This window comes from Anolis carolinensis, chromosome 4 (genome assembly GCF_035594765.1).
Source record: "Anolis carolinensis isolate JA03-04 chromosome 4, rAnoCar3.1.pri, whole genome shotgun sequence".
In the NCBI taxonomy this organism is placed as follows: domain Eukaryota; kingdom Metazoa; phylum Chordata; class Lepidosauria; order Squamata; family Dactyloidae; genus Anolis; species Anolis carolinensis.
Window position 1 is genome coordinate 146,079,946 of NC_085844.1, and position 27,993 is coordinate 146,107,938.

General features: G+C 39.1%; 1 protein-coding gene and 1 long non-coding RNA gene across 2 annotated transcripts; one reads left to right on the forward strand and one right to left on the reverse strand.

Moving 5' to 3' along the window:
• On the reverse strand, positions 1–27,993 carry mfsd14a (major facilitator superfamily domain containing 14A). Its single transcript, XM_003219993.4, has 12 exons — positions 27,656–27,993; positions 14,655–14,750; positions 12,525–12,587; positions 10,007–10,134; positions 8,404–8,518; positions 7,296–7,514; positions 6,040–6,153; positions 5,669–5,740; positions 4,862–4,974; positions 4,457–4,554; positions 3,985–4,148; positions 1–1,489 (listed from the first exon to the last, which is right to left on the reverse strand). Exons 1-12 carry the CDS (start codon positions 27,740–27,742, stop codon positions 1,283–1,285), a joined length of 1,476 nt encoding a protein of 491 aa, XP_003220041.1. The 5' UTR covers positions 27,743–27,993; the 3' UTR covers positions 1–1,282.
• LOC134298652 (uncharacterized) lies at positions 2,648–3,302 on the forward strand. The gene is made up of 2 exons (XR_010005752.1): positions 2,648–2,687; positions 2,771–3,302. It is a non-coding gene; the product is annotated as an uncharacterized LOC134298652 (long non-coding RNA).

Genomic DNA, 27,993 nt, shown 5'->3' on the forward strand with positions numbered 1-27,993 from the left:
TAAAATATGCACCTTTATTAACAGTGTATTTACATATTTTCCAGCTTTTTAGTCAACCGTGGTGAAAGTTAAAAAAGCTTAAGCAATAACCACAGCACAAGATGAAAACATTTTGAACTATACAATACTTTATACACATTTTATACAAAGGAACACTTAAATAATACAACTGGACACAAAAATATACACTTTTAGAGAAATTCACATCAGTAATTGTATAAAGCTCTCTCCAGTACTGTGGTCCTGAAACTGCAGGACTAAACCTTGGCTCTGAAGTGTTAACTTGTGAAGGTCCTGAAAGGCCACTATAGAACAAGGGTTGCCCCTCCAATTGCTAGGCAAGGCTTATTTACCTCTCCTCCTACATACCTCATTCAAAAATGGCAGCTCAGCTATTATTTGGCCTTAGTTGTATCCTACACAGCCAGTGATCCTGTCCAGCAACAGAAGGGGCAATCCAGGATAGAGCACATTGACATCTTCAAGGCTATCAGCTTAGAGTTGAGTTTGTATATTCAAGTTTTGAGGTCCTTATGCAAAACATCCAAAGCATAGTGGTATCAAAGTGTGTTTACGAAGGTAGAGTTCCGGAGCCAATAATAAAATTTAGGCTCACTCTACCCACTAATTTAAGTACTACATACTTGATACTATACTCAATTCAAAAAACAAAGAATTAGAATAATGCACTTAAAGGAGTGTGTACTGTTCAGGATGTGTGTTCAACACATGATTGTGTTAATAATAATAATAATAAAAAGACCTGCAAGACATTGATTGGAAAGTCCCACGGTCTCCCCAATTCACCACCTTTCTTGGTCAAGTGCATCTATGTTAAGGCTTCAAATTCATCCGACCCAAGATTTACAGATAAAATAAATGGGTACCCAAGTCCTGCTAGTATGTCTCACTGAGACCAGCATGAAGAGAATAAAGCTTAACACCTTCTGGAAATTGGTGCAGGAACACATGCCGATACCTTCAGTATATATAACTTCGTTTCAAAATTAAGATGTGAAGATTTATTATTCCATTAGGACTTTATGGCAAAAAAAATCCTAAACAGAGGCTTTTAAAGAATTAAATAATTTAAGTTGTAACTTCTTTGGAGGATTTTCCACTTCCTTTTTTGTGGTTCTTACAATTTTCATGCAAAGAGAAAAATTCCTTAAGTCCACCTTAAGAAATGACACTTTCAATGGAAATGGAATGTGCATCCAAAACTGCAGGTGAAAAAGAATAACGGTAAGAAACTCGCTCTAGGAGTCCTGGAGTTTTGTTGTCATACATTTGTGTCTTGTAGCAAAGGTTCTTTGGCCTCACCAGGGGCCTGTGGACTGTGCGGGTGGCCATGTCCACCACAATGTTTTTTCCAGCTGCTAGAGCGGACATTTAAGTTGGTGTGTTCCGGAATAAACAAGGCAACAAGTAGAGCCAGTAAGACAGAGCAGGCTCCAAATAAAAAAGGAGGACCAGGAATGATCGAGTTCTGGAAGACAAAACACAGAATAAAATAAACACACGCACACGTATGAAATTAAGAACTATTTAAATATTTTATGCCAATAGGAGCCCCTGGTGGCACAATGGGTTAAACCCTTGTGCCGACTGGACTGACAGGTTGGCAGTTCAAATCCAAAATCAGATGAGCTCCTTCTGTCAGCTCCAGCTCCACGTGTGGGACATGAGAGAAGCCTCCCACAAGGATAGTATAAAGTCAAAACATTCAGGCATCCCCTGGGCAATGTCCTTGCAGACGGCCAATTCTCTCACACCAGAAGCGACTTGCAGTTTCTCAAGTTGCTCCTGACATGAAAAAAATGCCAATACTGAGTGGATGACACTAAAAAATTTAATAGTGAACTCAAGCACAACATCATGTTATTCCACCCCCCCTCCCCGCAATTCCTCCAACCAGAAGGATTAAAAGGCATATTGACCTGTGAGCCTCTAAACAATAACCTGTTCACTTGCTTCAGGCAGTGTGGTGCTTTTCACATTAAAATGAAGAACACTTAAGTACACATGGAAGGATTTCTAGTTGCTGCTTCTTGATACAGTATTCCCTCACTTATCGCTGGGTTTAGGTTCCAGGACCACCCATATTAAGTGAAAATCCGCAAAGTAGGGACGCTATACTTATTTTAATATTTATACATTGTTATGGTTGAGCCTTCTGGCTCCGGTACTAGGAGACGGGGTCGTAAGACTCCTCGAGAGTCTGACTCTTTTGAGGAGCGTGAAAGGAAACGGCTCCGGGACTTATTTGCAGAACCAACAGATGAGGACTCTTTTGAGGGTTTTACCGAGGGAATGGAGGAAGAAATGGTCAGCTCGGAGGAGGATGACATGGAATGGACTCGTGTGAGGGAGGATTTGGGTGTCACCGGCAATGAAAGCTTGGGGAGCGATTGGCGGGTTGCAGGATCAGACCCATGGAGGGATGGAGCGGGATCCACAGCTGGGGATGCTGTGGGGCGTAGTCAAAGGTGTTTTAGCTCTGATGAGGATGATGATGATGAGGCACCTGGGATTAGGATGGCAGCTGACAGCGATGATGAGTTTGAACTGGGATAAAATGGGGTTTAGAATCAATGTCTAATTGCGTTGGGCAAGGTAATCTGGACGAACGCTTGGGCTCTTGTTGGGGGACTTCCTGAAGACGGGTGTGATTCGTTGCTGGATACGTAAGTTACTAAGGACACTGGGCATAGACGGCGGGAGGTACTGTGTGGGGTTTTTCTGTGCAACTTGTGTTTAATCTTGATAGCTTGGACCTCCGTCGTCTTTTTGACGGACATTAATTACCTACTCTGGATTGACGCTGGACTGACTGACTTCGACCCCGGATTATCCCTTCTGTGGCTATCGGTGGGACTTGTGGAATTCTAGACGTCTGCACTTGGCTTTCGACCTTGGACCGGATTGAGACCCTGCTGACTGCCGTTACCCTGATTGATGTGCCTGGACCCGGATTTCGCTCGTTGCACGGAGGAGTAAACAGCCTGATTTACTCATCTGTAGCTTTTGAGTAGCAGAGAGGAATTTGCTGCCAATTTATTGTGTTCATTCTGACTTTCTGTTAATCCTCTTTTGTTTGCTAAATTTGCAGGCTGAAGTAAGCACTTTTGATTTAATCCGGATTAAACTCCTGTTTAATCCGGTTTATCCTTTTTGAACCATTTTAGTTCAAACAGAGCTGTTTTTGTTACTTTTCACACTGAAGTCAAGTGTTTGCCTAATCCTTTGTTTCCTACGGGCATTTTCAGTTTTGTAACCTCAATAAACTGAGTTTTACTCTATTTGGTGGCGTTCTGTCTATGACATACATTATTTTAGTAGTTACAGTAGAGTCTCGCTTATCCAACATAAATGGGCCGGCAGAACGTTGGATAAGCAAATATGTTGGATAATAAGGAGGGATTAAGGAAAAGCCTATTAAACATCAAATTAGGTTATGATTTTACAAATTAAGCACCAAAACATCATGTTATACAACAAATTGGACAGAAAAAGTAGTTCAATATGCAGTATTGCTATGTAGTAATTACTGTATTTACGAATTTAGCACTAAATCATCACGATATATTGAAAACATTGACTACAAAAATGTGTTGGATAATCCAGAACGTTGGATAAGTTAGACTCTACTGTATATACTATTTTAAGTCTTTGTCAACCAATCATGTGTTGATAAATCACCTCCTTCTCCTCCCGTTGCCACTTGGGCTCCCTTTCTCTCCAGTCTAAGGACGGGAGGAAGGAGAAGCCAAAGGGATGTATGGCTTTCCTCTTTCACCTGCATGTGTCATCCCACCCTCTGCAAATGGCATGAAACTGAGGTTGCATGGCAACATGCTGAAAACAGCATGCAGCCCATACTTCACAAATTTGCCTTCTCATGGTTTAGCATTTTCAGTAGTATGCTTTTAATATGTAACGTGATCCCGCCATCCGTTATTACAAACAAACCAAAGACAATACCTGCTGTGAATGGTGTTGTGTTGCTATGTTATCTCCCAGGTCATTTTGAGTCACTGGAAGCTCATTCAGTTCTACATGGAAAATGTAGAATATAAATCCATAAAGTGCTGGTCCCAAGCCATTACAGAGTCCTCGGATTCCTGTTATCATTCCTTGGACAACACCTAAGAAACAATATTGAAAGTAAGCCACAGGAAAGTGCTTTTCTAGCATGGTTTACTCAAGATGCTGCATGTTTAACAAATATTTGCCTGCCTTCCCTGGAAACTCCATTCAATTCAGAGGGCTGGGAAACATTTTGATCTTTTTACTAGTACTCAATGTTCTGGTTAAAATAAAGCCATCTGCAGAGTCTAATGAAAGCAAAATGTTAGCACTGTTTGGTAGAGAGAGCTGTCAACACCCAAGGACAGTTACAACTTCAGCAGCAAGGGGGTGAGAGTTTTCCTTTTTCAACTTATAAAGCACCCACCTTGTTGATCAGCATCAGCGGTCCGTGAAACAAGTGCACTGACAGCTGGGAACGTGATGCTAGACATGGCAGCCACAGCACCTGCTGCCCACATCATCCTGGAAGGCAGGGAATAGAGAATGAGGAACATCCATCATAGGAAGAATGGAAAAAGAAAAAGAAGAATTTTTATGTAGCTGTCAAACTTCTCCATGATAAATCTTTAAATAGAGAGTTAATGCTTATAATCACTTATCACACAGCTGTACAACATATGTTTCTAAATAGAAGCAAAACACTGATCTTGCATTCATCTATGAATCACAAACACCAAGAGGTATTTTTAAAGAAGCCTCCTAAATTAAAAACAGAATATGCTAAAAATGTAACATTATCTAAAAGAAAATGTCTTGAGAAGTTACTTACCATGGTTCTGAGCCAAAACCATACCACGCAAGCTGCAGTATTTGAAATCCCAGACCCAGCAAGATGGTGTTTTTGTTTCCAATAGATCTCATAAGTAAACTCAGAACTATTGTCTGGGGGAAGGAAAAAGGTAATCAGTAAGCCATCTGATAAAAGCAGTATGTTCAGCATAGTAGCATCATAATTCCCAAATGTCTCAATAACATGAAATATATGAAGGCCTAACAAGATCCACTGAATATACAGAGTAAGTTCCACACATTTTTTACTTTCATATTCAAGAGGGAAAAAATCAAAAATATTTATATTTAGATTTATATCTACTTTTGGTCACAGCTCCACAGAATTCTGCCCTAGACACTCAGGGCCCTGAATGTTTTATATGCAGTTCCTATTTCACCACCTCTATGACATGCAAAGCACCTGCCTTCTCCAGTTAAATCTAACAATAATACATCTCAACAGCGGAGAGCAACTTCCAAGGGGCAGGGAGCACACTAGACTTCCCTGAGGATATTAGGGGACCATTCTGTCTTGAACAGTTTGCCATATACATACACATTTTTGACTTAAAACTAGTGAATCACAGCCCAGGAAGTCTTCATACGGTTTGACAGGCCATTCTGAGTCCAGGGGGCTTTTCTCAAAACCAGAAATTATTATCAATTCATTGTTTCCTGTCCAAAACATCCAATCATACTTCCTGAGGCTTAAGTCAACTCAAGATACAAAAACCAACTAGGAAGCTACACTGAATAGTTTGCCTATCCCTCCTGTACAACATACACATAATTGTGTTATAGTTACCTGTGCGACAATAGAGAGGATCCCAAGGACTGCTATAAATGCGGCAACACTTTCTGGTGAGAATCTCATTATCTAGAGAAAGAAATCATTATTACTGCATTTTGAAAATAGTTAAAGTTAACTTTCTTATTGAAATAGGCTGGCTATTATGATACTGAAATGCTGAGTGCTAGTTATTTCTTCAGTACAGTTTTTAAGCAATGTAAATGATCCCACACAGTAAAGCACAAGTAATAGTTCCATTCCAGCATAGCTGTGAATGGAAATTCAATCTCCAAACTAGCAACCATCAGCCGACAAATCTTTCAGGTTGTGGCCCTCATTTCTGTGTATTACTCTTTAAGAATCAAAATAATAAGCCAAATGCTTACCTGTCTGAGGTACAAGAAGAAGCTGGAGTACTGGCCTGCCTCAGGGAGGTAGGAGAGAAAGACTGTTATGCAGATTAGCAGGACGATGGAATCCTGACCCACTTTCTTCAGTGACTAGGAAAAGCAAAGTAAAAAAACCGTTGTAAATAATTAGCTAAATATTACTGATAAACCTGATGTCCCTATGCCTCTTAGTATGACAGAGACAATGAAAGACACATGTCTGATCAAACTAGCATTACAGAAATTGGACCAGGCAGGGAAATTAGCTATCTAGCTCCAGAAGGATTCTGCCTTACCATGATCCAGGATATCAAAGCTGGAGCGTGATAAGATACTGGGATTGTCTAGAGATACCCAGAGGGCTGCTGGAGGGTGGGGGAGGACAATGGAAACACTGTCAGCCCTCCACATTTACTGAGATTAGGGGCACAAGTCTCCTATGAAGAAGACTTCAGACAACTGCAGACAAAGAAATTGTCATTTATTTGTCTGAGAGAACACGCCTTTAGGAATTAGGTCCTCTGACTATCAGCCTCCTCCTAATAGACTCAAATCAAGGAAAAGCTTAATGAGAACCACCACTCTTCTTAATGTTCCCCCAGCAACAACAAGAGATTCCCTCTGGGCAGTTAAACCAGGAAATCTCAAATGGATGGCTCCCCCCCCCCCCCAAACACAATGGTCTTCCTCCAGGGACAAACCAAGAATGGGCAACTTGGAAGTCCCTGAACAGACTCTCAGAGTGGGCCGATCAAAAGACAACCTAGCAAAATGGCCCTACCTAGAAGAATCCTCCATCTTATGCAATTGTGGAGCAGAACAAACTCAGCACCTGTATGCTTGCCTACAATGCCCTGCCTAATGTACAGGAAGAATTGTTGAAAGCTACAGACAATGTGGTCGCTTTAGCCCATTTTTGGTCTAAAATTATTTAGTCGCTTGTGTTTCCTTTATTTTTATCAGTTTTATACTTATTTATGCAATGCTTTTGACTCAAAATAAAAATAACAAATTAGGTCCTCTAGTGTAACTGGAAGAAGTTGACTATGAGGCACACGGGGGAGCCCAGATTCCTAGAGATAGCATTTTAATCAAATCCATAAAAATCAACCCCACAAAAATGCGGACAGCCAACTGTGTGTGGTTATTCCAGCAATAAATACAGTAGCAAAACTAATGCACATTAATGGATATGCCATAATCTCAAATCAGATCACACCACACTCTGTACACCAAACAATGAAATATATTACCGCAAAAGGGTCAGCTTGTTCCCAAGAAATGGGTGCTCCCCATGACGCAGGCCTCATCTTTTCTGGTAATGATTCAGGCACAGCAACAAGAATAAAACAAATATCCAATAATGCAATAGCTGTCGCTAGGACCACCACCAGACTATCTCCATAGACTCGACCAAGATAGGCACCAATGGCAGGGCTGGTAACTAAACTTGCAGCAAATGTTGCTGAAACCTATTAATGACAGTGAAAAATAGTCAGTGAATAACATCCTAAATACCTCAGGTCATAACAAATATGTCCTTGATTAGAGGACAGGAGAAAGCTACGAAAATATTTTTTATGCTTTTTCATACACAGTTGTATTCAAGGCACCTCACAAAGCAACAAGACCCACTTCATATACAGTAATATTAATAATACATTCTGAATTATTTATATTTGGGACTAGTCTTTTCTTACAGCAACTACTGTATATACTAGAGTATAAGCTGACCTGAATATAACCTGAGGCACCTAATTTTACCACAAAACTGGGAAAACTTATTGACTCGAGTATAAGACGAGGGTGGGAAATGCAGTAGCTATGGGTCAATTTCATAATTAAAAATAGATATTAATAAAATTGCATTATTTGAGGCATCAGTAGGTTAAATGTTTTTGAATATCTATATAAAACTGTAATTTAAGATAATAATAAGACTTTAATAAGATAAGACTGTTCAACTCTGAATACCTATATACTCAAGTATAAGCTGACCTGAATAGAAGCCAGCTAGGACCCTCACTCAAATATAAGCCGAGGGGAGCTTTTTCAGCCCTAAAAAAGGGCTGAAAAACTAGGCTTATACTCAAGTATATACAGTAGTAATTTTAGGTAACAGCAATAGAACAAACAGGACAAAATTTATAAAGCATAGCCGGAAAATGCAATGTACCATTAGATAAAGAATATTTTGTTCTTTCAAGATGGTAAAGATAAGGTTGTACTTTAAAATGCTAACAGAGAAGAACCAGGGAGGCATACAAGTTGTTAAACGTCATTAACCATATGTTTCAAAAAGGCTCTAATTACTAAGGGTCTTTCGTGTTTTTAAAGCATACAAAAGAACTACACACATACCAAGCCATAGGCCATGCTTCGTTCGTGTTCTTGGGTTATATCTGCTACATAAGCAAACACCACTGAAAAGGTCACTGCAAAGACTCCGGAGACAGAGATAACAGCAAAGTACCACCTGGAGGGAAAATCACCATAAGATTAAAATAAGGAGGAAGTGCTAGGAAAGGTGGCTGATTAATAAGCAGAGCACGCATTCACCTATTTAATTCTGCTTGTCTGAGTTGTGCATATATTAACATTTATTTTCCAACCAGTGTCATTACAGTCATGAATGCATAAGGAACAGTTAAAAGCTCTATAGAGAGCATGTATAAAAATCAGAAAACTAATTTTTATTCACATTTGCAACATTGAGCTATACAAAAGCAAATCATATAATAAAATATTACTGTAGTGATCTACATTTATCTCCCATCTTTTGGACTGACATCTCAAATTCAACTATTCCGTTACAAATTTTATTTTGTTAGTAGAAATATAATTTTCCATGTTAAATCTTTCCTCTAAGAGAATAAATACCATCAACCCTAATCTTCCACTATGTGTTCACTATAAACACAAGGCCAAGTATCATTCTGCAAATAACAAGAACAAAATCACTCCTTCTGTAAGGACCTTAAATTAGTCCTCCAATAAAACAAATTGAGATCAAACCATTTAGCAATTTTTATTCCAGATCAGATATGGTCCTTATTTTACTCAGATTACAATTGCTTTATATGCAAGGGGAAGAAAATGCAGAGGAGAAGGAGACTGAGGAGGGGGGGGGGGGACATTAGCTTTGAGCTAATGTTTCATATACAAATGCCTCCTATCCCACATGCCAGATCCCTTTGGATCTTAAGAGTAACTCCAAAGCAGAAATGTGTGTGCTATTATGTTAATGCCTACAAATATTGAAGCAGGTCTTTGAATTTTGCCCAGGATTGTTTTTGTGCAAGCATCTTGCATTTATACTAATACCAAATTAATAATACACAATTCATTAAAAGGGTCTCCTATGCATATGCACCAGATTGGTTGATGTGAAAAATAACACAGCTTTATAGTTAAATGATCTTTATTTTGTCATTGTCTTGCTTGGAGGTATTATAATTTTAATGATACAAAGGAGAAATCTTCCATGAATCACAAAATGTGAGTATTTTCAAAAACAAGTTAATATAATTTAAAAAAAACCCTATCCATTCAAAAGAGACACTTACTTAGAGACTTATCTATTTCGCATCTGAAGAAACTCAACGGCCAAAAACCTGTACAAAAAGTTGGGGAAATTTTGTAGGCCCACCAACTGGATCTGTACTTTAAGTGTAGGGAATGGACTCCAAGAAAGTCTGAAGTGTACCAAAAACAAGTGTTGCCCTATTATTCTCTTGTATTGCCTGAGAGCAAAACAAGCAAGGAAGCCAAGGACAGTTTTCTATGCCACACACAATGCCTTCATTGGTAAATGATCTGGCCCTCTGCCAAAAGGACCAATCAGAGCTTGAACAACAACTGTCAAAACAAACTGAAGAAGCTGACATTTTAACAAGGCTTGTATCAAGCACACAGGATCAACACGTCCAAGACATAATTGAATAAACAGAAACAGAACACTAACCATGGGCTGATCTTCATCAGTGGAATCGGTGCACACGTAAAAAATACTGTTAGCAGCAAGAAGGATTTTCGGCCCCAAACATCAGACAAGGCCCCAATCAAAGGAGCGCTCAGGAAAGACAATAAACCCTGTAAAGTAAACACAAATATTTTAAGGGAAAGAAACACCCATATTTATTTGGGGGTGGGTGGGGAGGAGACCATATATACATAATATGAAAGCTAACTTTTAAGCCAGTGATTTTCAACCCGTGGGTTCCCAGGTGTTTTGACCTACAATTCCCAGAAATCCCAGTCAGTTTACCAGCTGTTAGGATTTCTGGGAGATGAAGGCCAAATCATCCGGGGACCCACAATTTGCCTATTTCTTGTAACAAGTAGCAGATTAGCAGCAACACTCATCAGAGGGTTGATGTGCTGCTTCTTAGACCAATAAAACAAACAGAAGGTGTGTCATACAACTTCCTCTTGTCTTTTGGGGGGTGAGGGGGGGCAGTGTGCCAGTAGGTTATAGACAGCTGTTCATCATTAGTATGAATTCTCTCCAGATGACCAGGCATGTTTTTTCTCTGCCTTGAGCATGCCCGAGATAAAGTGTGGCTAGATGGGCTAGCAGCTGTCACAAATCTACCTGGTTTTTGTATCTACTGCTTCACAAAGCAGGATAAAGCTCCAATTAGCTCTGTATGGCAATAGTTCTAGGCTGTGAAAAAGAACTGAAATCAGTTTTTAAATAAGGTAGTTTGTATTCTAGAGGAGCCAACACCAAGGAATATGCATAGTGGATATAAATGATAAGAAGAGCAGTGAAAAAAGCTGTAAAGCCAACAAAATAAATTTTTCAAATTATATTCTTCCCCAAAGTGAGGCACCAGAAGCCTCGTTTCAAGACAGGTATTAAGTTTGAGGAATTTTTAGCAATCTTTCAGGGAGAAAAGGGCAATGCACTAGCACTCTATCAAATTATCTTCAGAACTGTTTTAAGCCAATATTAGAGCTACAATTTCTCAAGCAGTTTTAACAGGGGCTGCAATATATGTAGATGGGATGGTGAATGAAGCCAATTTAGCCTGCACTTTGCTATGGTCCATTGACACAAATATGTCTTCAGTGTACAGCAGTAGTTCGCAACCTGTGGGTTCCCAGGTGTTTTGGCCTACAACTCCCAGAAATCCCAGCCAGTTTACTAGCCGTTAGGATTTCTGGGAGCTGAAGGCCAAAACATCTGGGGACCCACAGGTTGAAAATCACTGGTGTACAGGGTCTATTATAAAAACAGTTAATGGCAGGATTTCCAAACATAAGCCTGATGCAACATTTTGAATCCCCAGTGCAACCTGCACCACATTTTACAAGCTACTGAGCCATTTTCCAGTCTATAAAGTTACCTTCTTAATAAAACAAAGTTACTGACGCATCAATGACACAATGTGTACCTTGGCATTAGATTGCCATTCCATTCAGTTGAAACTGCAGCAGAGAACTAAATATGCAATGTTTCCAGAACAGCAACTCAGAAGACAGTTAAAAGTGGTAGTGGTGGCCTATGGCCAGTGAAAGAAGAGACTAGGATGGTAGGGCTGTTAAATGAGGAGAAATGGAAGGGAAGCTGTTCTTCACATACAACAGAATGCTGGAGGTCAAGTAGAATCCTGTTTCAAAAGTGATAAGAGCTGCATGGGTCATTTGTGCTTATGTCTTGAGATGATGTGCTCAGGCTTGCTTTCGGCGAGCTAGATACTTATGAAGGGATTTGTAGAAGCAAATCATGGAAGAGTGAGACACTGGGTTTGGATGATTGTGGGGATTTTTAGGCATAACATTTATTTTATCACAAGCTTTTGTCAAGGCTGACATTACACGATCCCATGTCTGTCCTTCTAACTCATTTTAATCAGGAGGCCTACATCTCAGCCAGAGCAGTGGGCCAAAAAATTATTCATCCAGCTCATTCTCAAAATGAAGAGCTGGTCTTCTTGTGAAATCCTGGTTTGGAATCAAGCCTCGCACTCTCCAAGGTGACTAACCTGCGTGTGCCAGGTGGACTGCAGGTGGAGGTTCACATGACGAAATACTTTTCCACGAGGTACAATTTACTATCTTAAAAAGACACAGAATAATTCAAATGCTTTCCTTTCTAGCTTTCCTATTTCCATGTTCAGAAAACTATAACTGAACAATAATAGTGTGGCTGCATCTAGCTACAAGTAAGGCAGCGTTGTCTCATAGGCTTGCCGTTAATGACCCAAACTGAGGGGAATCGTATTCAGATCCCAAGAGTGGTTGACTGTCAAATGTTAGGTTCTGTACTTCAACTTCAAATTACCCATTTGCTTGACAAATCACACTTTACAGGCTGAATAATTTAGTGTGGCCATTCATTTTTATTAGGCCCTTTTCTCTTACCCTTAATTCCCAAGTTCAAGTAAAGTGGACAATTGCTTGAATTATATGCATTCAAGCACATTCAGAAAAACATCCCCATGTAAGAAAGGATTTTAAAGTCAGTCTTATCTTACCTTTACTCCTTGTATTAGGCCATTCATTAAAAATGTGTGTTTTGGAAAAGTTTCATGTAAAACCTGTAAAATAATTAGCGGAAAATTATCAGCAAGGCTAATGCAGCACTGAAAAAACACATTGGTATTTCTTATGTACTCTGGAGTGTTTCATGTAAGGAGGAGGAAAGGCGGGAAAAGTGGCATGTTTACAATTAAGGGACTGCAGCTGTAACATGACACAACATGAAACAGGAATATTTTTCTAACAACCAAAACTACAACTGCTGAGTCACTAAAACCAATAAGGTTTTGGGAGGTAATATAACTCATTAATTTGATACCAAGTGTAGATCTTTTCCTATCCTTACAGAATAGTACAAAATAAGCATCAACTATTACAAACACACAGGAATAAGCTTGACTAGTCAAGAATTTACATTCTAACCCCATTATCTTTTTTGCACACACTGCACAATTTGCAGTCATGTGATACTGTAGACTTTTTCTGCATACAGAATTCGTGATTATGTGTCCTGGTACTTCACAAATAAATTGAAAGGAAAAGTTGAGTCTTATGGATGATTGGATACGCAAAATATAGGGCTGCAGAAATAAAATAAATATGACTGGTGAGAGTCTTGAGGGATTCAGTGTGGAAACAGAATCCATAATCTTTTCATTCAAATAAGTTACAAAATTCATACATGAAAAACTGCCAGTGTGTTTTATGGTTTCCCTCTGAAGTTCACAGTACAAGTATGTAGTTTCCAAGAAATCTACTAACCCAAAACAGTTGTGAAGTGTACTGCGAGAAAAGGACCCAGAGGAGAAAGAAAAAGTTGCCACTTGAAGTTCTAAAGATAATTATCACCAAGATCTTTTGGGTTGCTACCAACTCAGGCAGACCCACTGGACTAGTTATTGAACTAGCTATTAATCAGATCCTGTTGATTCAATTAGTCTACTGCAGAAAGGAAAAACAGCAGCTTTCAGGCCCATATAATTTATTGTTTTGAGCAAAAGATCTGGTACACTACACTAACACATTCTCTAATGCAGGGACAGATGTTTGGGGGACCCCAGATGATGTTGGACTGCAGTCCTCATTATTCTTTACACTTAACTAAAATGGCTAAAACTGGTGGGAGTTGCACTCATTTCCCATCCCTGCTCCAAAGTATTATTTTTTATGCGTGATATCAAAGTTTGCTTACAGCAGTTCAACTGCAATTTTAATTTAATGGTACAACAAGGAAGCATTCTCAAAGATAAGTGCATTTTAACTTTTCATCAAATACAAGATGAGCCAGTTTTCCAGGAATATATTATATTAATATCTCACTGAGAACAGAATGCTTATCTGAGTGCAAATCTCAACTATAATGAAATGCCCCTTGCACAAATATAATACTATTATATACTGTTACACATTATCTTTTTTTTAAAAACATTGTGCCAACTACTTGAATAGCAACATGTAACAACACTGGAAGGCAAATAATACATGAATCCATTTCTTACATTTCTCTCCCTTTTTGCATTGTGAAAGCCAGCCTTTGCTCCCATATGCTTAAGAACACTTGCACCTACTCCTCTACTCTCAACAACTCGTTGGTACAGTTATCTGATGGCAGGCTTAACCATTTTTAGTGTCAGTAGTGTGCAAAAACACAGGCCTAAGAGCAAAGAGATAAAGTGGGAAGCCAAACATCTTCCCAAGTTTTTTTTTACTGCATCTGTTTTTAGGAGAGGCAAGTTATTGAATCAATAAAAGATGGCTTATGTTTTATTGAGCTGAGGGTGCACAATCCTCAGCTCAATAATGGTTTAGTAAGTGAGTGTGAGCAACAGGGCAACACTTTCCCAATTCACATGTATCCTCCCAAGTGTTTCAAGGACACTTTCCTATCAGATTAAAAAGGGAGTGCTGTCTGCAATCACTGTCCTAAACTCAACGTGTACCATGCAGCAAGAGATGTGGTACTACTACATGGCTAACCACTTGCTCCCGGTTGCTTAAATTTGGCCACCAAAGCCATAATACCAAACTAAACAACTGACTATCATTGTTCACTTGAGCCAGAAAACAATAACTGACATAAAATTGGAAAATGCTTTAAGCAAAAAGAAAAGCAAAGTACTACTTACCACTAAGGTAGGTGCTGTCAGGAGGCCCCAAGCAAAAAATTCCAAAAATATAACTATCACAGCATGGTAGACACTAGGCGAACCTATTCCTTGAGGCTAAAAAGAAAAAAAATATATTATTACAACTAGAATCATAGAATCATAGAGGTAATGCACACAAAAAAGTAAAAGAGCTATCATTATATTTATGTGCAATACCATACAATAGTTTAGTGCAGCACATCCCACCCTGGTTCTCTACAGATGTGCTGGTCTGCAACTTTGATCATTCCCTGTCAGAACAATTTAGAAATCTAAACCAGTTACTTGGTGAATAAATCATGGTTTTACCATCACATATGAATTGAAAGATAACAGTTTAGTCAGCCAAACATTGCTCTTCAATCAGGATCAGACCACAATTTGCTATAATAGAGCATAGCTATTTATTAGAAAATATGAATACAGAAATCCAAAATGTACAATAGGAGATAAAAGCACATGAGGCTTGGTTCTCCTTGGCACATAAAGCGAAACCATATTTTGAAATTATGCATGTAGTCAGTGCCACAGAGTAAACATTAATGCTTTACACCTTTTTCTACCATTTTACAGAGTAAGGATTTCCATATCCACAAGTTATAACTTTGCTAATTCCTACATAATAGCCGCTCTAAAGGGTTGATTCAATTCATAAATGAGCATTTTCATTTAATTTCCCAGATGGCTTTCAAAGTGAAATATAAAATGCAAACAAATAAAAACCTACCATCGACAATCAATTCAAAATATATTAGGATAGTAAACATGCAGAATGAAACTAAAGAATGCCTTAGAATGGGATGGTCACAATGAAACCTCCTAGAATAAAATTTGCCATCAGCAATGTAAATAATAAATATGGCCAATGCTGAAGAATTTTGGGAGTTGTTGTTCAACAACATCTGGAAGGGCAAATTTTCCTCATCCCTGCATAAGAAGACTGCCATAGACCTTTGCTAAAATTACTCTTAAAGCAACCCCCCTTTATGAATAGGAAGGACATTAATGTTTAGAAGTCTTTATTACTGCCACTGCATCTATGGGCCACTAAATCATACATTTATGGTAAGTTCACCATTTCATTTCTTCATTAAAATCCTATGTGAAAGCACGTTTGAGGAAAATGTTAAAAACTGCAAGTTTTAACTGCCATGGATCTCCAATTAAACATTAAGTACGATTGACCTATGAATGAGTTCAAACATTACAGCAGTATCCAATTTTGAATTGAACACATAAAACAAAAAAAGAGCATATTTATGGACATACTATTTTATGCTCTCCAAGAGTGGAGTTAGAACTCAATTACTCTAATTTCAAGACTACAAACTAAACTTAATTCTATACCAGGACTCAAACATGATAAGGAAAAATTCCAGCCAAGAGGCCAAATATCCCATCACAGCTCCAAATAATCTTTTCTTCTCATAATAAGAGTGCAAAGATGCAACAGCTAAAGTGCTTTAGTTGTTTTTCTAGAGCAGGGCTTCTAAAGCTTTTTCTACTTGCGACCCCTATATGCCTGAGAACTTTTCACATGACCCCAGGTATATAAAATAGGTATAAATTCAATCATTTATTGAAAATAATAATAATAGTAATACATGTTATTTATACCCCGCCACCATCTCCCCGAAGGGACTCAGGGTAGCTCACACATGCACATGCAGAAATAAATCTGCATGTGCAAGTCTTGCTAAACAAGTTGATTTTCATGAAGTACAACTGAAGCATCTTTTGAAGAATTCAAGTATTTTGGACTTCATCTCTCAGAAATTCCAGCCAGTTTACCAGCTGTTAGGAACTATGAGGACTGAAGTCCAACCCATCTGGAGGAGAATTTGAGAAACATTGCTCTCAAGGACAGAAAGATTCACACACAGTACTTGACTATCTCACCCTTGCCTCTCACAATGGTGGATGGAACACAAACTCCAGAAAGCAAAACAATCCTTAGGCTTCCTTGTAAAGCTGGAGCTACAGAGGGGAGGTATAATCCTGTTTTTTTCCCCAGGACAAGAGGCTCACATCTTTGATTTAGAGTTCTCGAAACCAGCTCTAAATGAGAACAAAATGATCGAGGGGGTCCTGTCTATGCTTGATGTATTATTATTGCCCATTTCTGAAATTAGTGCCTATGACTTCATCCTGGCTTTCAAGGGTATAGCTAAAGGTCAAAGACAACAGTGTGTGTGTGGTATGTCCTCAAACAACAAATTTTGGTTACCAAAGCTAACCAAAGTTTATTGAGCTTCATATATAAACATATAAAGAATGATAGCCGTTACCATACTAAAACTTCTCCCCTTCCCTTATATGTGCTCTGTCTTCTGGATCTTTCATAGAAAAATGGACACACCCAGCACACTTAATGTTGGACAGCAGTCATATTGTGCCAATATTGTCATGCAATAGAGTGGAGAACTCTGGCTACCATCTCATATATTTCCTTTTTCTTGTTAAGAGAAAAATATTGAAGACACTGAACTGAAAGCAAGCGAGGAAACTGCAACATGTGGTCTGAGCCAGCATCCTGTAACACTTTTTTCTGAGAAATCAGGGGATTTTGCAAATGACTGCGGCACTGAAGTTAGCACATAAAATATTTCAAAATATCAAAGTAGTTTCATATGTCTGTGTGTATGTGTCTTCAAACTGCCTACCAGGGCAAGGAATACTTAGAGGTGGCTTGCTATTTCCTTTCATTGAAATACAACACCAGGTTTTTGCTGGCGGTCTCCCATCCAAGCACTAGCCAGGGTGAACCTTCTTAGCTTCCAAGAATAGATGAGATCTGATCCCTTATATCTAGTAATATAGATCCCAAAATTATAACTTTAAACTCTTGCAAAAACAATCTCAATTTTAACCACATCCCGACACACCCAAAAATCTGTACAGCAAATTTCCTTGAAATGGTCTAAACAAAGAGGTCAGGAATTTAAACAATTTTACTACAAGCTATAACATAGTAGAGGCTGTATCAATTCTCATTCCTTCAGCTATTTTAAAGTTATAATAGATTATTTTTCCTTGGATAGTTAATTCACCATAGGGAATAGTAAGATTAGTAAACTCTCTCTAGACTGGAGAATAATTGACAAAAACATTTCTTAACAGCAACAAGTGAAAGAATAATACACTAGCAGGAAAACATAGTACTGTATCATTCATTATCCATGCTTATTTCATCACTCAACTGATCATGACAGTTAAACATATATACCAAAGCCACCCGTATCTGCAAGCAATCATGCCATTATGCATGATGGGATTGAATATTAAAGCAACACAAGAAGACTTCAATGCAAACACTGGGTACTGCTATAACATTAAGTGCACCAGATATTACTTTGTGTTCCTTTTCAAACACATAAAATGAAAACACCACCTTATTGCCATTATAGCATTCTTGCTCCAGATTGAAAAGAGTACAGTGGTATTTCTCATCTAAAAAAGGAATCCAGTATGATAATATAATATACTTTTTACAGTAAAGAAATTTCTTACATCAAGTCAAACTACTAGAACTTCCAGCTTAATACCATAAATGTAATGTGTAGCTCAGATATACAAGAGTCAGCTTGAATGCTCCCTCACTCTCACTTTTGAACCAAAATATAATCTTATGGGCTAGATTGGCAAAATAACATCTCAGTCAAGACAGGAAAGGAAAAAAGCCAAAATGTCCTATGGAGCAGATGGAACACATGCTCATAATGCCAGGCCATCATCAAGTGGTTCCTTTGAACAACAAATCATATTGGCTTTTAGTGTAACAAACAAAAGATTCCCCAGAGATCCATAAACTACAGGTGAAGCAGACTGAACATGGGCATATCTACATGTGAAGTGTGCTGTTTACCAACTGTTCATGACCACCTGTAACAGCATCCTATACTGAAAGAATATTGCAGCCATCTCAGTCATTTCTTCAAGGACAAAACAAATGCCTTTGAGAGCCACAGTGTTTTTCAGGAAATGCTACCACCTTGACTAGCAATATAGCAGCTGTTTGGGACCAAGCAACATAAGGCTGTAATAGATTATGGGAGTTATAATCCAGAACTTATGATTCCCTAACACTTAAATAAAGATCAGTATGTTTTAGAATATTGTTAACGCAGCTTCTACAAGCCTCGGCATATTGTACAAACCAAGGTTGCAAACATTTCAGATATTAAACTGCCGAGATTCTTTGGAGGAGGGAGGGGACAACATTTAACAATAATTTACAGATTTTAAACAAGCTCGGGCTAGCCTAGGCTCTAGAAACCTCACAGACATCAAAAACAAAATAAAAACTTAAAACGAATGTCTACAGGATCTAAAATACTTCTCTTTCAGTCCCAGAAGTTGCAAGAATGATTTGACAAAGAGAAAAAAACCATAAGCAGAAGGAAATGGACAAAAAAAAGAAAATGTTTGATAACAATCAGGAAAGCTGAACCAAAGCCAGGAAATGTGAAGTATTTAAGCAGAACACAGCAACAAAGGTTGATACTTAAACCCATTTCCTATCTCCAATCCGTTTTGACACAACCATTCCCAAACACATCTCTCTCTTAAAAGCATTGGGGTTTTGGATCAGAAAGGAGCCCCAATTTTTTTGTTCAAGGTGTACATATACTGGGAGCAAGTTGTCAATAGTACCAAACTGTTTCCTTCAGTGCAATTCAATAAAGAAGATATTATGTCTTGATTACTTAGCAACTGTAAAAGGACTAAGAATCATGGAAACCTCCAGAGGTTACAAAACTGAAACTCCCAAAGGCCAGCCAACATAGCTAATAACGAGGAATGCTGGGAATTGCAGTTCAGTAACATCAGGAGATCTGCCTGATTCTCCTATTTCTCTTCAACAATAACAAGGTGTTGAGAGAACACATCTGTGTTTCAACAGATTACACACCAGGACTCCTGTATTTTTAAGAGTTAGCTTTATAGTATGTTTAGTTTTAGTAGTTTAATTCTATTTTAATATTGATCTTTTGTATGTTTTCGTTATTGTGGTGCCTTGGTATCTGCTTGGCCTTGGTTCTAGTCGTCGCGCCATGAATACGGAGATCTGTGGATGCTCATGTTTCATTATACAACAGCATAGTAAAATGCTTTGCATTTGGAAAGTTTTAAAAATGTGTTCAAAAAGAATCCATGGATATGGAGGGCCAGCTGTGTACACTGAGCTCATCATATCCATGGGGGTTCAGTTCCTGCACAGGGAGAGAAAAAAAAGCAGATGATCATGCCCCATATTATTTCATAGCACTAATGTGTGCACATACATTAAAATATATATCTGTTCATATCATCACTATTTAATAATATGGTGTGTGATGATCCATAGTGGGTGAAACTCAAAGACCAGGTCGCTCACTTGTACTGTATTTGTTTTAATTTGTGAAATGCCTTAAGGTGTAACTTTTGGAGGATGGTGGAGGACGCAGCAACAATCGCCATCACAACCACCTGCAGTCCCGTAGTCTGCCTATGGCTATTTTCTGTTATAAATCGAATCCCAGCTGATTTTAAAACCCTAAAACACAACAGAGATTTGTCTTAGTTATTATTTGTGGACGAAAGGCACACAAACATGTCTGAAACCAATAATCTCAAGGTACTCTGCAATGCCATCTGAAATGGAAATAATAATCTTAAAAGTTGGATATACTGCCCCAAACACAGCAGAAAGAGACACAAAACCCTTAACCTATGTATTTTAAATTACTGCATACATAGGCTGATACAAGTAACCCAACGTCTGTGTCAAATGCCATCAGATAAACTCTTCAATGTGAAAAGGATAGAGTAGGAGCAGACAATATACAATCTTCCAAGTATTGTTTGATAGCAGCTTGCATCAGTTCTGCCAATGGTCTAGCAAGCAAAAGCTGGAGAACTCACTTATCTTTCATTTAGAAGTAAATGGAGGGAAAAGAAGAGTCTTAAACATGTTTTTAAAAGGGAATTGTGTTTTTGAAATGGTACAAGACAGTGGGATTGAGCAGGTACTCAATGAATTTGAAAATTAGTTGTCAAGGGTAAGAAATTTTACATATACTGTACAATATTCTAACAGTAAGTTTTAAATACAGTTAATTAGAGAGAGAAACTTCAAAGGGTTCTTTTTATTAAAAAAGTATTTCTTTTTCTTAAAAAAATCTTTGAACTTGAACACCGAAATTGGAATATCCTATCTGCAAAAAATCAATGCTAGAATCAGCTGACAATCAAACAGTAACTCATCCACCCTAGCAGCTACTTCAGACTACAGCCAAAAGTGTAAACAGGAGACCTGTCCCCAAGGACTCAAAAATACACTAACTGGGGACTTTAATTGGTGGCAACTGACTGACACATGAGTACATGTGCACACCAAAGCTCATGCTTTGCATGTTAATCATAAGAAAATATTTATGTAGTCATATGTTACAGATTCCACCTCTGGATTGATGACCAAGTAAGAAAATTAATTTGGGCCCAAATTAGTCAATGATTAAACCATGTCAGCTGTCACAGCTCAAGTCCAAAAAGCATGTAACAAAAAATCCCAAGTAGATAACAGCAATTGATTAAGAAGAGTCATCTAGTTCAACACTTGCCATTCAGGAACATACAACAACTAAAGCACTCCTGAAAGATGCCTATTCAAGCTCTATTTAAAGAACTTCAGTTAACTAGAGTAGTCCACCACCTTCTGAGTCAATCTAATCTCTTACTGAGCACGTCTTACAGTAAAAATGTTCCTCTGAATGTTCAGGTGGAATTTATTTTCTTGTAATTTGAATCTATTATTTTGTCATCTTCTACATGACAACTACTCAGGAATTTACAGATAACTATCATACCACCTTTCAGTCTCTAGGCTAAGCCTGTCCAGCTCCTTATATCACTCCTCATACGTCTTAGTATGATCATCTTGGTCACCCTACTCCAGATACTTTCCTGTGTGTCAATATCTTTCTTTAACTGTAATGTCCAGAACCGGAAACTATACTGTTGCTGAAGTCCAACCAATGTAGAACAATGACATAAAACTTCCCTCAATTGGGAATGCTCCTGTTGATACAGCCCAGAAATGTATTGGCATTTTGATGCTGCACCACACTGTTGACTCATTTTTATTTTGTGATCTACTAAAAGCCTTAGAAAACTCCTAAAGTGTAGTATTTCAGTATTGGAATACTACTCGGAAACTAAAGTTTGAATTCCCATAGGATCTGGAAACCCACTGCATGACATTGGCAAATCGCACATTCTCAGGCTCAGAGGAAAGCAAAGGCAAATTCCCTTCTGAAAAAAATCTTACAAAACCCCCTCCTCTGATAGATTTGTCTTGGAGCTGCCATCAGTTGGAAATGACTTGAATACAAACAGTCACAATATTCCTATATTCTCATACTGCTTTTAAGCCAGAGGTCACCCTGCTTATATTGATACATTTCACTTCTCCTGCCTAGATACAATATTTTATTACTGAGATTAATTTTGTTATTTGCAGGGAGGTATAGTTTTTGCATTACTGAGCGATACTCTGGGGTTTTAAGGTTTCTACACTTAGCTGTTCTAGGGTTACATGAATCCTCTAGAAAAAGGCATCTAAATTGATTATCTAGTTTAGTAACAATACTTGCAATGGCGGACAACACCAGCACCCAGTAAAAATAATACCTTAACTAGCATATGCCTTTGTGAACAGTACAGAACAAACAATAACTGAGTAAGTATCTCCAAAAAATAGTATTAGTATAGAATACATTTATGAAGCAACCCTACAGCACTGGCCAAAAAAGCAAGACATTATGGTAAAATCCACTCTTGCTATTCCCAAACATCTGGTGATTACCCTAAGTCTACAAATGTTAGTCAAAAAGTCAACCCCACAAAAGATGGATAGATTTATCCATAGGTCAATGTGAGTACTGTACCTTAACTCTTATAAAAAAAGGAAGCATCCCCTTGTCTGAGTAGAATGGCAAAAAGCAAGAGCTTAGTCTGTCCCGGGAGAACCTAAAAGAAGCATCAAACCCCTCTGCTGTGTTCCTGCTTCTGGCGTTTTTTGAAGGCTTGGGAAGGGAAATGGCAGCAGCAGTCATGGATGGATAGTTACCTGAGAAGGCACTGGTGCTTTTTCCTCTCTGTGGAATGACCCTCAAATTATAAACAGTACATACCAAAATCCATCATTTTGGACCCAAAACCTGCCAAAACCAGCTTATGCATGAGTATATACAGCATACGTAAACTGCCTTCCAAAGTCAAATTGAAAGTTGTAATAGAAACACATTCTATGAACTAATTAAAGTCCCTGAAGAAGAAGAAAACAGTATCCCAACCCCTCAATCCAAAGGCAAGGCAAGAAAGGGATCAAAGAACAAATGTGCTAGAAGACCACTTGGGGTAGTGGTAGGATGAAGTCCTACTTATCATACATTTCTTTTTATAAAAACGAATGAGACAGAAATTGATTATTGTGATTCTTCATACTTACGATATCATATTTTCTCTAGGGTAAGCACTACAACTAATAGTGGAAGAAGAAAGAGGAACATTTGTTTTGCATAGAACTCTTCTCCAGTATTTCAAATTAGAAGACATGGTTCTGTTATTAGTGATAGTCAAACAAAAGCCATGGATGCTACCACTCTTTCCACCATTAGCTCACGAAATTACTGTGTGTCTCATCTTTTGCAACAAGTCATCCTACAATGCATTATAATGACATGTTACTGAAACAGCAGCAACATTTCCTTTCTAAAACCTGCCTAAAACAGTGGCTCTAGGTATAATGATCATCTCAACTCCCAAGATAATACTATACTCAGATAGCATTACACAAAAATAACAGAGCGAGTCCCACATTTAGAGGACTCCCTAAGTATGCAAAAACAGATATAACTATGTATTTAATATACAATGAATAAATGTATTATAGATTCAGTGCCCCTTATCCTAAGTGTTTGGGAAGCATTTAGGGTTTCAGATTCTTGAATACTTGCATAGATGTACTGAGATATTTTGTAAATTGGACTCAAATCTAAACATTACATTCATTGATTATGGATATGCATAATATGAGGGTAATGTTAAACACAATTTTTAATTATGGGTAATAAACACAGGATGCATGTATGTTGTAGAATCAATGCAGTTTGACAACCAATTTAACTGCCATGACTCAACGCTACATAACCATGGGAGTTGCAGTTTGGCGAGGCACCAAAACTCTTTGGCAGAGAATGATAAGGGCCAGGAAAAACTAAAACTTCCATAATAGTTTTAGGTTTTAGATTAATTTTTGGATTTTGGAATACTTGAACAAATACAATGAGATATCTAGTAGGTAGGATGGACTCAGGTTAAACAAAAAAACTCATTTTTTTTTCATATAAAGAGAGTCCCCAAGTTACAAACATCCAACTTATAAATGAATCATAATGAAGAATGGGGGTGAGACAACAGGAAGTGAGAGAAATTCATTCCTGCAAGAGCTATTATGGGGGAAAAGTGTATTCACTGAAGCTTTATTACTAATCCTTGTTTCCACAATAAGCCAGTTTTTAAAAAAAATCCAATTATCACAGGGACAGAAAGTGAGGGGAAATCTTCTAACAGGTACAGAAAGCAAAACAAACATTACAGGGGTGTTAACCCTTCCCTATGCTATCCAAAACTTTCTGGAGTTATGCTTAAGGAATGCAACTATTCCGACTTACATACAAATTCAACTTAAGAGCAAACCTACTAAACCTATCTTATTTGTAACCTGGGGACTGCATGTACACCCCATAAACATACCCTGCAGGTAATATTATACACACTCTTTTTAATCATTTATACAGGCTGGGCATCCTTTATTTGGAATTCCAAAATCCTTATTACATGGGTGGCTAAGTGCTGATACCAAACTACAGCTCCCAGGATTCCCACAGCATTGAACCATGGCAGTTGAAGGACCTCATCACACTAGAGCCTGGATCCACTTTAAAACCTGGATTACTGTCTCTTGTGTCCTATGGGGTTTGATGCAGAATAATATGATCCCTTGGAAAGAAAAGGATGGTTGCCCATGCTTTCCCCTCTCAATGTGATGAGGGTGATAGGCCAGGATGCTGCAATGTAGAACTTGGTCTTGCAATGTGGAACAGGTCAGTATTATCCCAGACCCTGAGATTTCAGGGTCAAATGCTGAGATTTATGGATGACCATGTGCAATGTCACAGGATTATGATGACATTACTGAGCATTACACGTTACGGACCTCATCACACTAGAGCCTGGATCCACTTTATAATCAGCTGTCGGAAATTAAGAAACAAGTGAAGACCTTGGGTTGCTGCTTGTTTTCCGGGCTGTATGGCCATGTTCCAGAAGCATTCTCTCCTGACGTTTCGCCCACATCTATGGCAGGCATTCTCCAAGGTGAACTAAACCACCTAACCTGGGCTCTACAGGCCAATGGATACTCCACCACAGACATCAGAAGAGCTGTAAGGCCAAGAGCAAGCTATGAGAATAAAGACAAAGATCCACCCAGAGGAAAAGTGTTCTTACCACATATCAAGGGAACCATTGACCGCATAGGCAAGCTGATGAAGAAACACAATCTACAAACTATCTGCAAACCCACTAGGAAAATCGAAGAAATGTTACGCACAGCAAAGAACAAGAGGGATCCCCTCACCTCTGCAGGAGTCTACCGTATACCATGCAGCTGTGGACAAGTCTACATAGGGACCACCAAACACGAATCAAGGAACATGAAAGGAACTGCAGACTGATTCAACAAGAGAAGTCAGCCATAGCAGAGCACTTGATGAACCAATCTGGACACAGTATATTATTTGAGAACACAGAAATGCTGGACCACTCTAACAACTATCATGTTAGACTACACAGAGAAGTCATTGAAATCCACAAGCATGTGGACAATTTCAACAGAAAAGAGGAAACTATGAAAATGAACAAAATCTGGCTACCAGTATTAAAAAAAATGCTCTAAAATCAGAACAGTAAATAAGGAACAACACTCTGAGAACAGAGGAATTCCAGACATGACTCAATCAGGGGCAGCTAACATCTCTGAACAAAAGATTCCCCCTGGCAGGAATCTGGCAAGGCCATTAATGCTGATCAAGGTGATTAATTACAACATTCACACTGGCCTCCAACAGACAAGAGTTCCTTCTCCCACCCTGGACCTTCCACAGTTATATAAACCTTCCTTGCTTAGTTTTTTCCAACAGACCTCACAACCTCTGAGGATGCCTGCCATAGATGTGGGCAAAACGTCAGGAGAGAATGCTTCTGGAACATGGCCATACAGCCCAGAAAACACACAACAACCCTGTGATTCCGGCCATGAAAGCCTTCGACAACACATTATTATTATTGTTGGTTGCTGCCTCCTGCAAAATTCTGGGGCTTGTAGTTTGGGGTGGGGGCTTTATACTGCTCAGGATGAAAGGTCCTGGGCCTCACGAAACTGCAAACCCCAGAATTCTGCAGGAGGCAGAAACCGGATTTATTTTTTTATTTAAAAAAAACTTTTTATTTATAGATATATCCATCAAAATGTGTAAGTTTACATTTCCCCCCTTTTACAATATTTTGGACAGGGGAGTATGCTATATTTTACACGAATAATGAGAAAAAGCATCAAACACACCTTAAGTATACTTCTTATCCGTTTTTAACTTACCCCAATAACAGCTTATTCTACATATACTATACTATGCATCTTTTATCTACTTATATCTATATATATAAAAGAGTGATGGCATCAGGGCAGCGGACAAAACAACAAAACTACAGGCTCCCCAACCTCGAAATTTGACAACACAACCCATCTTCCATGGCTCTAGGTTGATACAACAAAAAGAAAAGAAAAATAAAGTCCTAATTAGAGGGAAAAGAATAATTGTTTTTATCCAATTGCTGCCAATTACAGGGCTAAGCTCCACCCACTTGGTCTCCTAGCAACCTACTTAGTCCAGGGGACAGGCACAGTTAGGCCTCTTCCACACTGCCTATAAAATACAGATTATCTGATTTTAACTGGATTATATGGCAATGTAGACTCAAGGCCCTTCCACACAGCTATATTACCCATTTAGAATCTTACATTATCTGCTTTGAACTGGATTATCTTGAGTCCACACTGCCAGTTATTCACTTCAGTGTGCATTTTATACAGCTGTGTAGAAGGGGCAGTTCTAGGCAGATAATATAAGATTACAAATATACAGTAGAGTCTCACTAATCCAACATAAACAGTGTCCTCTATCCTCACCACTTTCACATTACACAAACAACCAAATGCATACTAAACATAAAGACAACCATACAACAGACATTCAATACCACCACTACCTCAACAATTTCTCACCAACACCACCAAACAATGCCACAGCAACGCGTGGCCGGGCACAGCTAGTATGTGTGTGTGTGTGTGTGTATATATATATATATAATTTCACCTGGGATCACACAACATTGAGCTAGGGCAGTTAAAAAGTTCTGTCAAGCTGCATCAGATGCTGCCAAAGTTTGAACCAACCCGGGAACGGAAGTGTCCCCTATCTCATCCACCCCATTTTGGTGTGTTTGAGGGGAGTTCAACCCATGCAAGAGTAACACGTGTCCCAACGTGTATTTGCTAGACGGGAGATTAAGAAGGAGGGCAACAGATGGGAGGGAGTCCCGGACACATGTCGTAGGGCACGCTCCCCAAGGCTTCCTTGAAGAGAGCGCCCTCGAAGTGGAGGGGAAGGTGGGCAATTGTTGATCCCAAAGAGTCCCAAGTCTGAGGGAGAGCCACTTCCAGCCTTTGGGGCGGCCTGTAGCAGCTCAGTGGGTGGGGAAGAGGCCTGCAAGTGAGGTTGAGGCGGCTCCCTCTGTAACAGAGTCCCCTCAGTGAGGCCTACTCCCTCCCTTCGCCTCATAAGCCTAGGCCTGGCTCTCCTTCTCCTCCCGCTCACCGTGCCGCCGTCCTTAATGATGATCTTCTTGGCCAGTAGGATGCTGCGGTTGGCGGCCCTTTTCTTCTTCTTCCCCGCTTGGGTCATTTTACCATCCTCCTGGAGGAGGGCCGAGGCGGGGGAGAGCGGCGGCCGGCGAGAAGAGCTCGGGCCCGAGGCGTCTTCTCGGCCTTTCCCGGCAGCCAGGACTCGCTCGGCTCTCTCTCGCCTCAGTCTCTCTCTTCGACTCAGTCACCCGCCGCCGGCGCCGCCATCTTGGAGGGAGGGAGGGAGGGCAGCCAACAACAAGAGCGGCGGCGGCGGCAACAGAGGCTCACATCACGCGATCCCCCGATTGG

Coding starts and splice junctions, on each gene's coding strand:
- mfsd14a (XM_003219993.4), bottom strand. CDS start 27,742: ATGACCCAAGCGGGGAAGAAGAAGAAAAGGGCCGCCAACCGCAGCATC. Junction 4,555..4,861: donor GGTTTTGGCTCAGAACCATG/GTAAGTAACTTC, acceptor CCTGCCTTCCAG/GATGATGTGGGCAGCAGGTG. Junction 1,490..3,984: donor CACAACACCATTCACAGCAG/GTATTGTCTTTG, acceptor TTTGTCTTCCAG/AACTCGATCATTCCTGGTCC.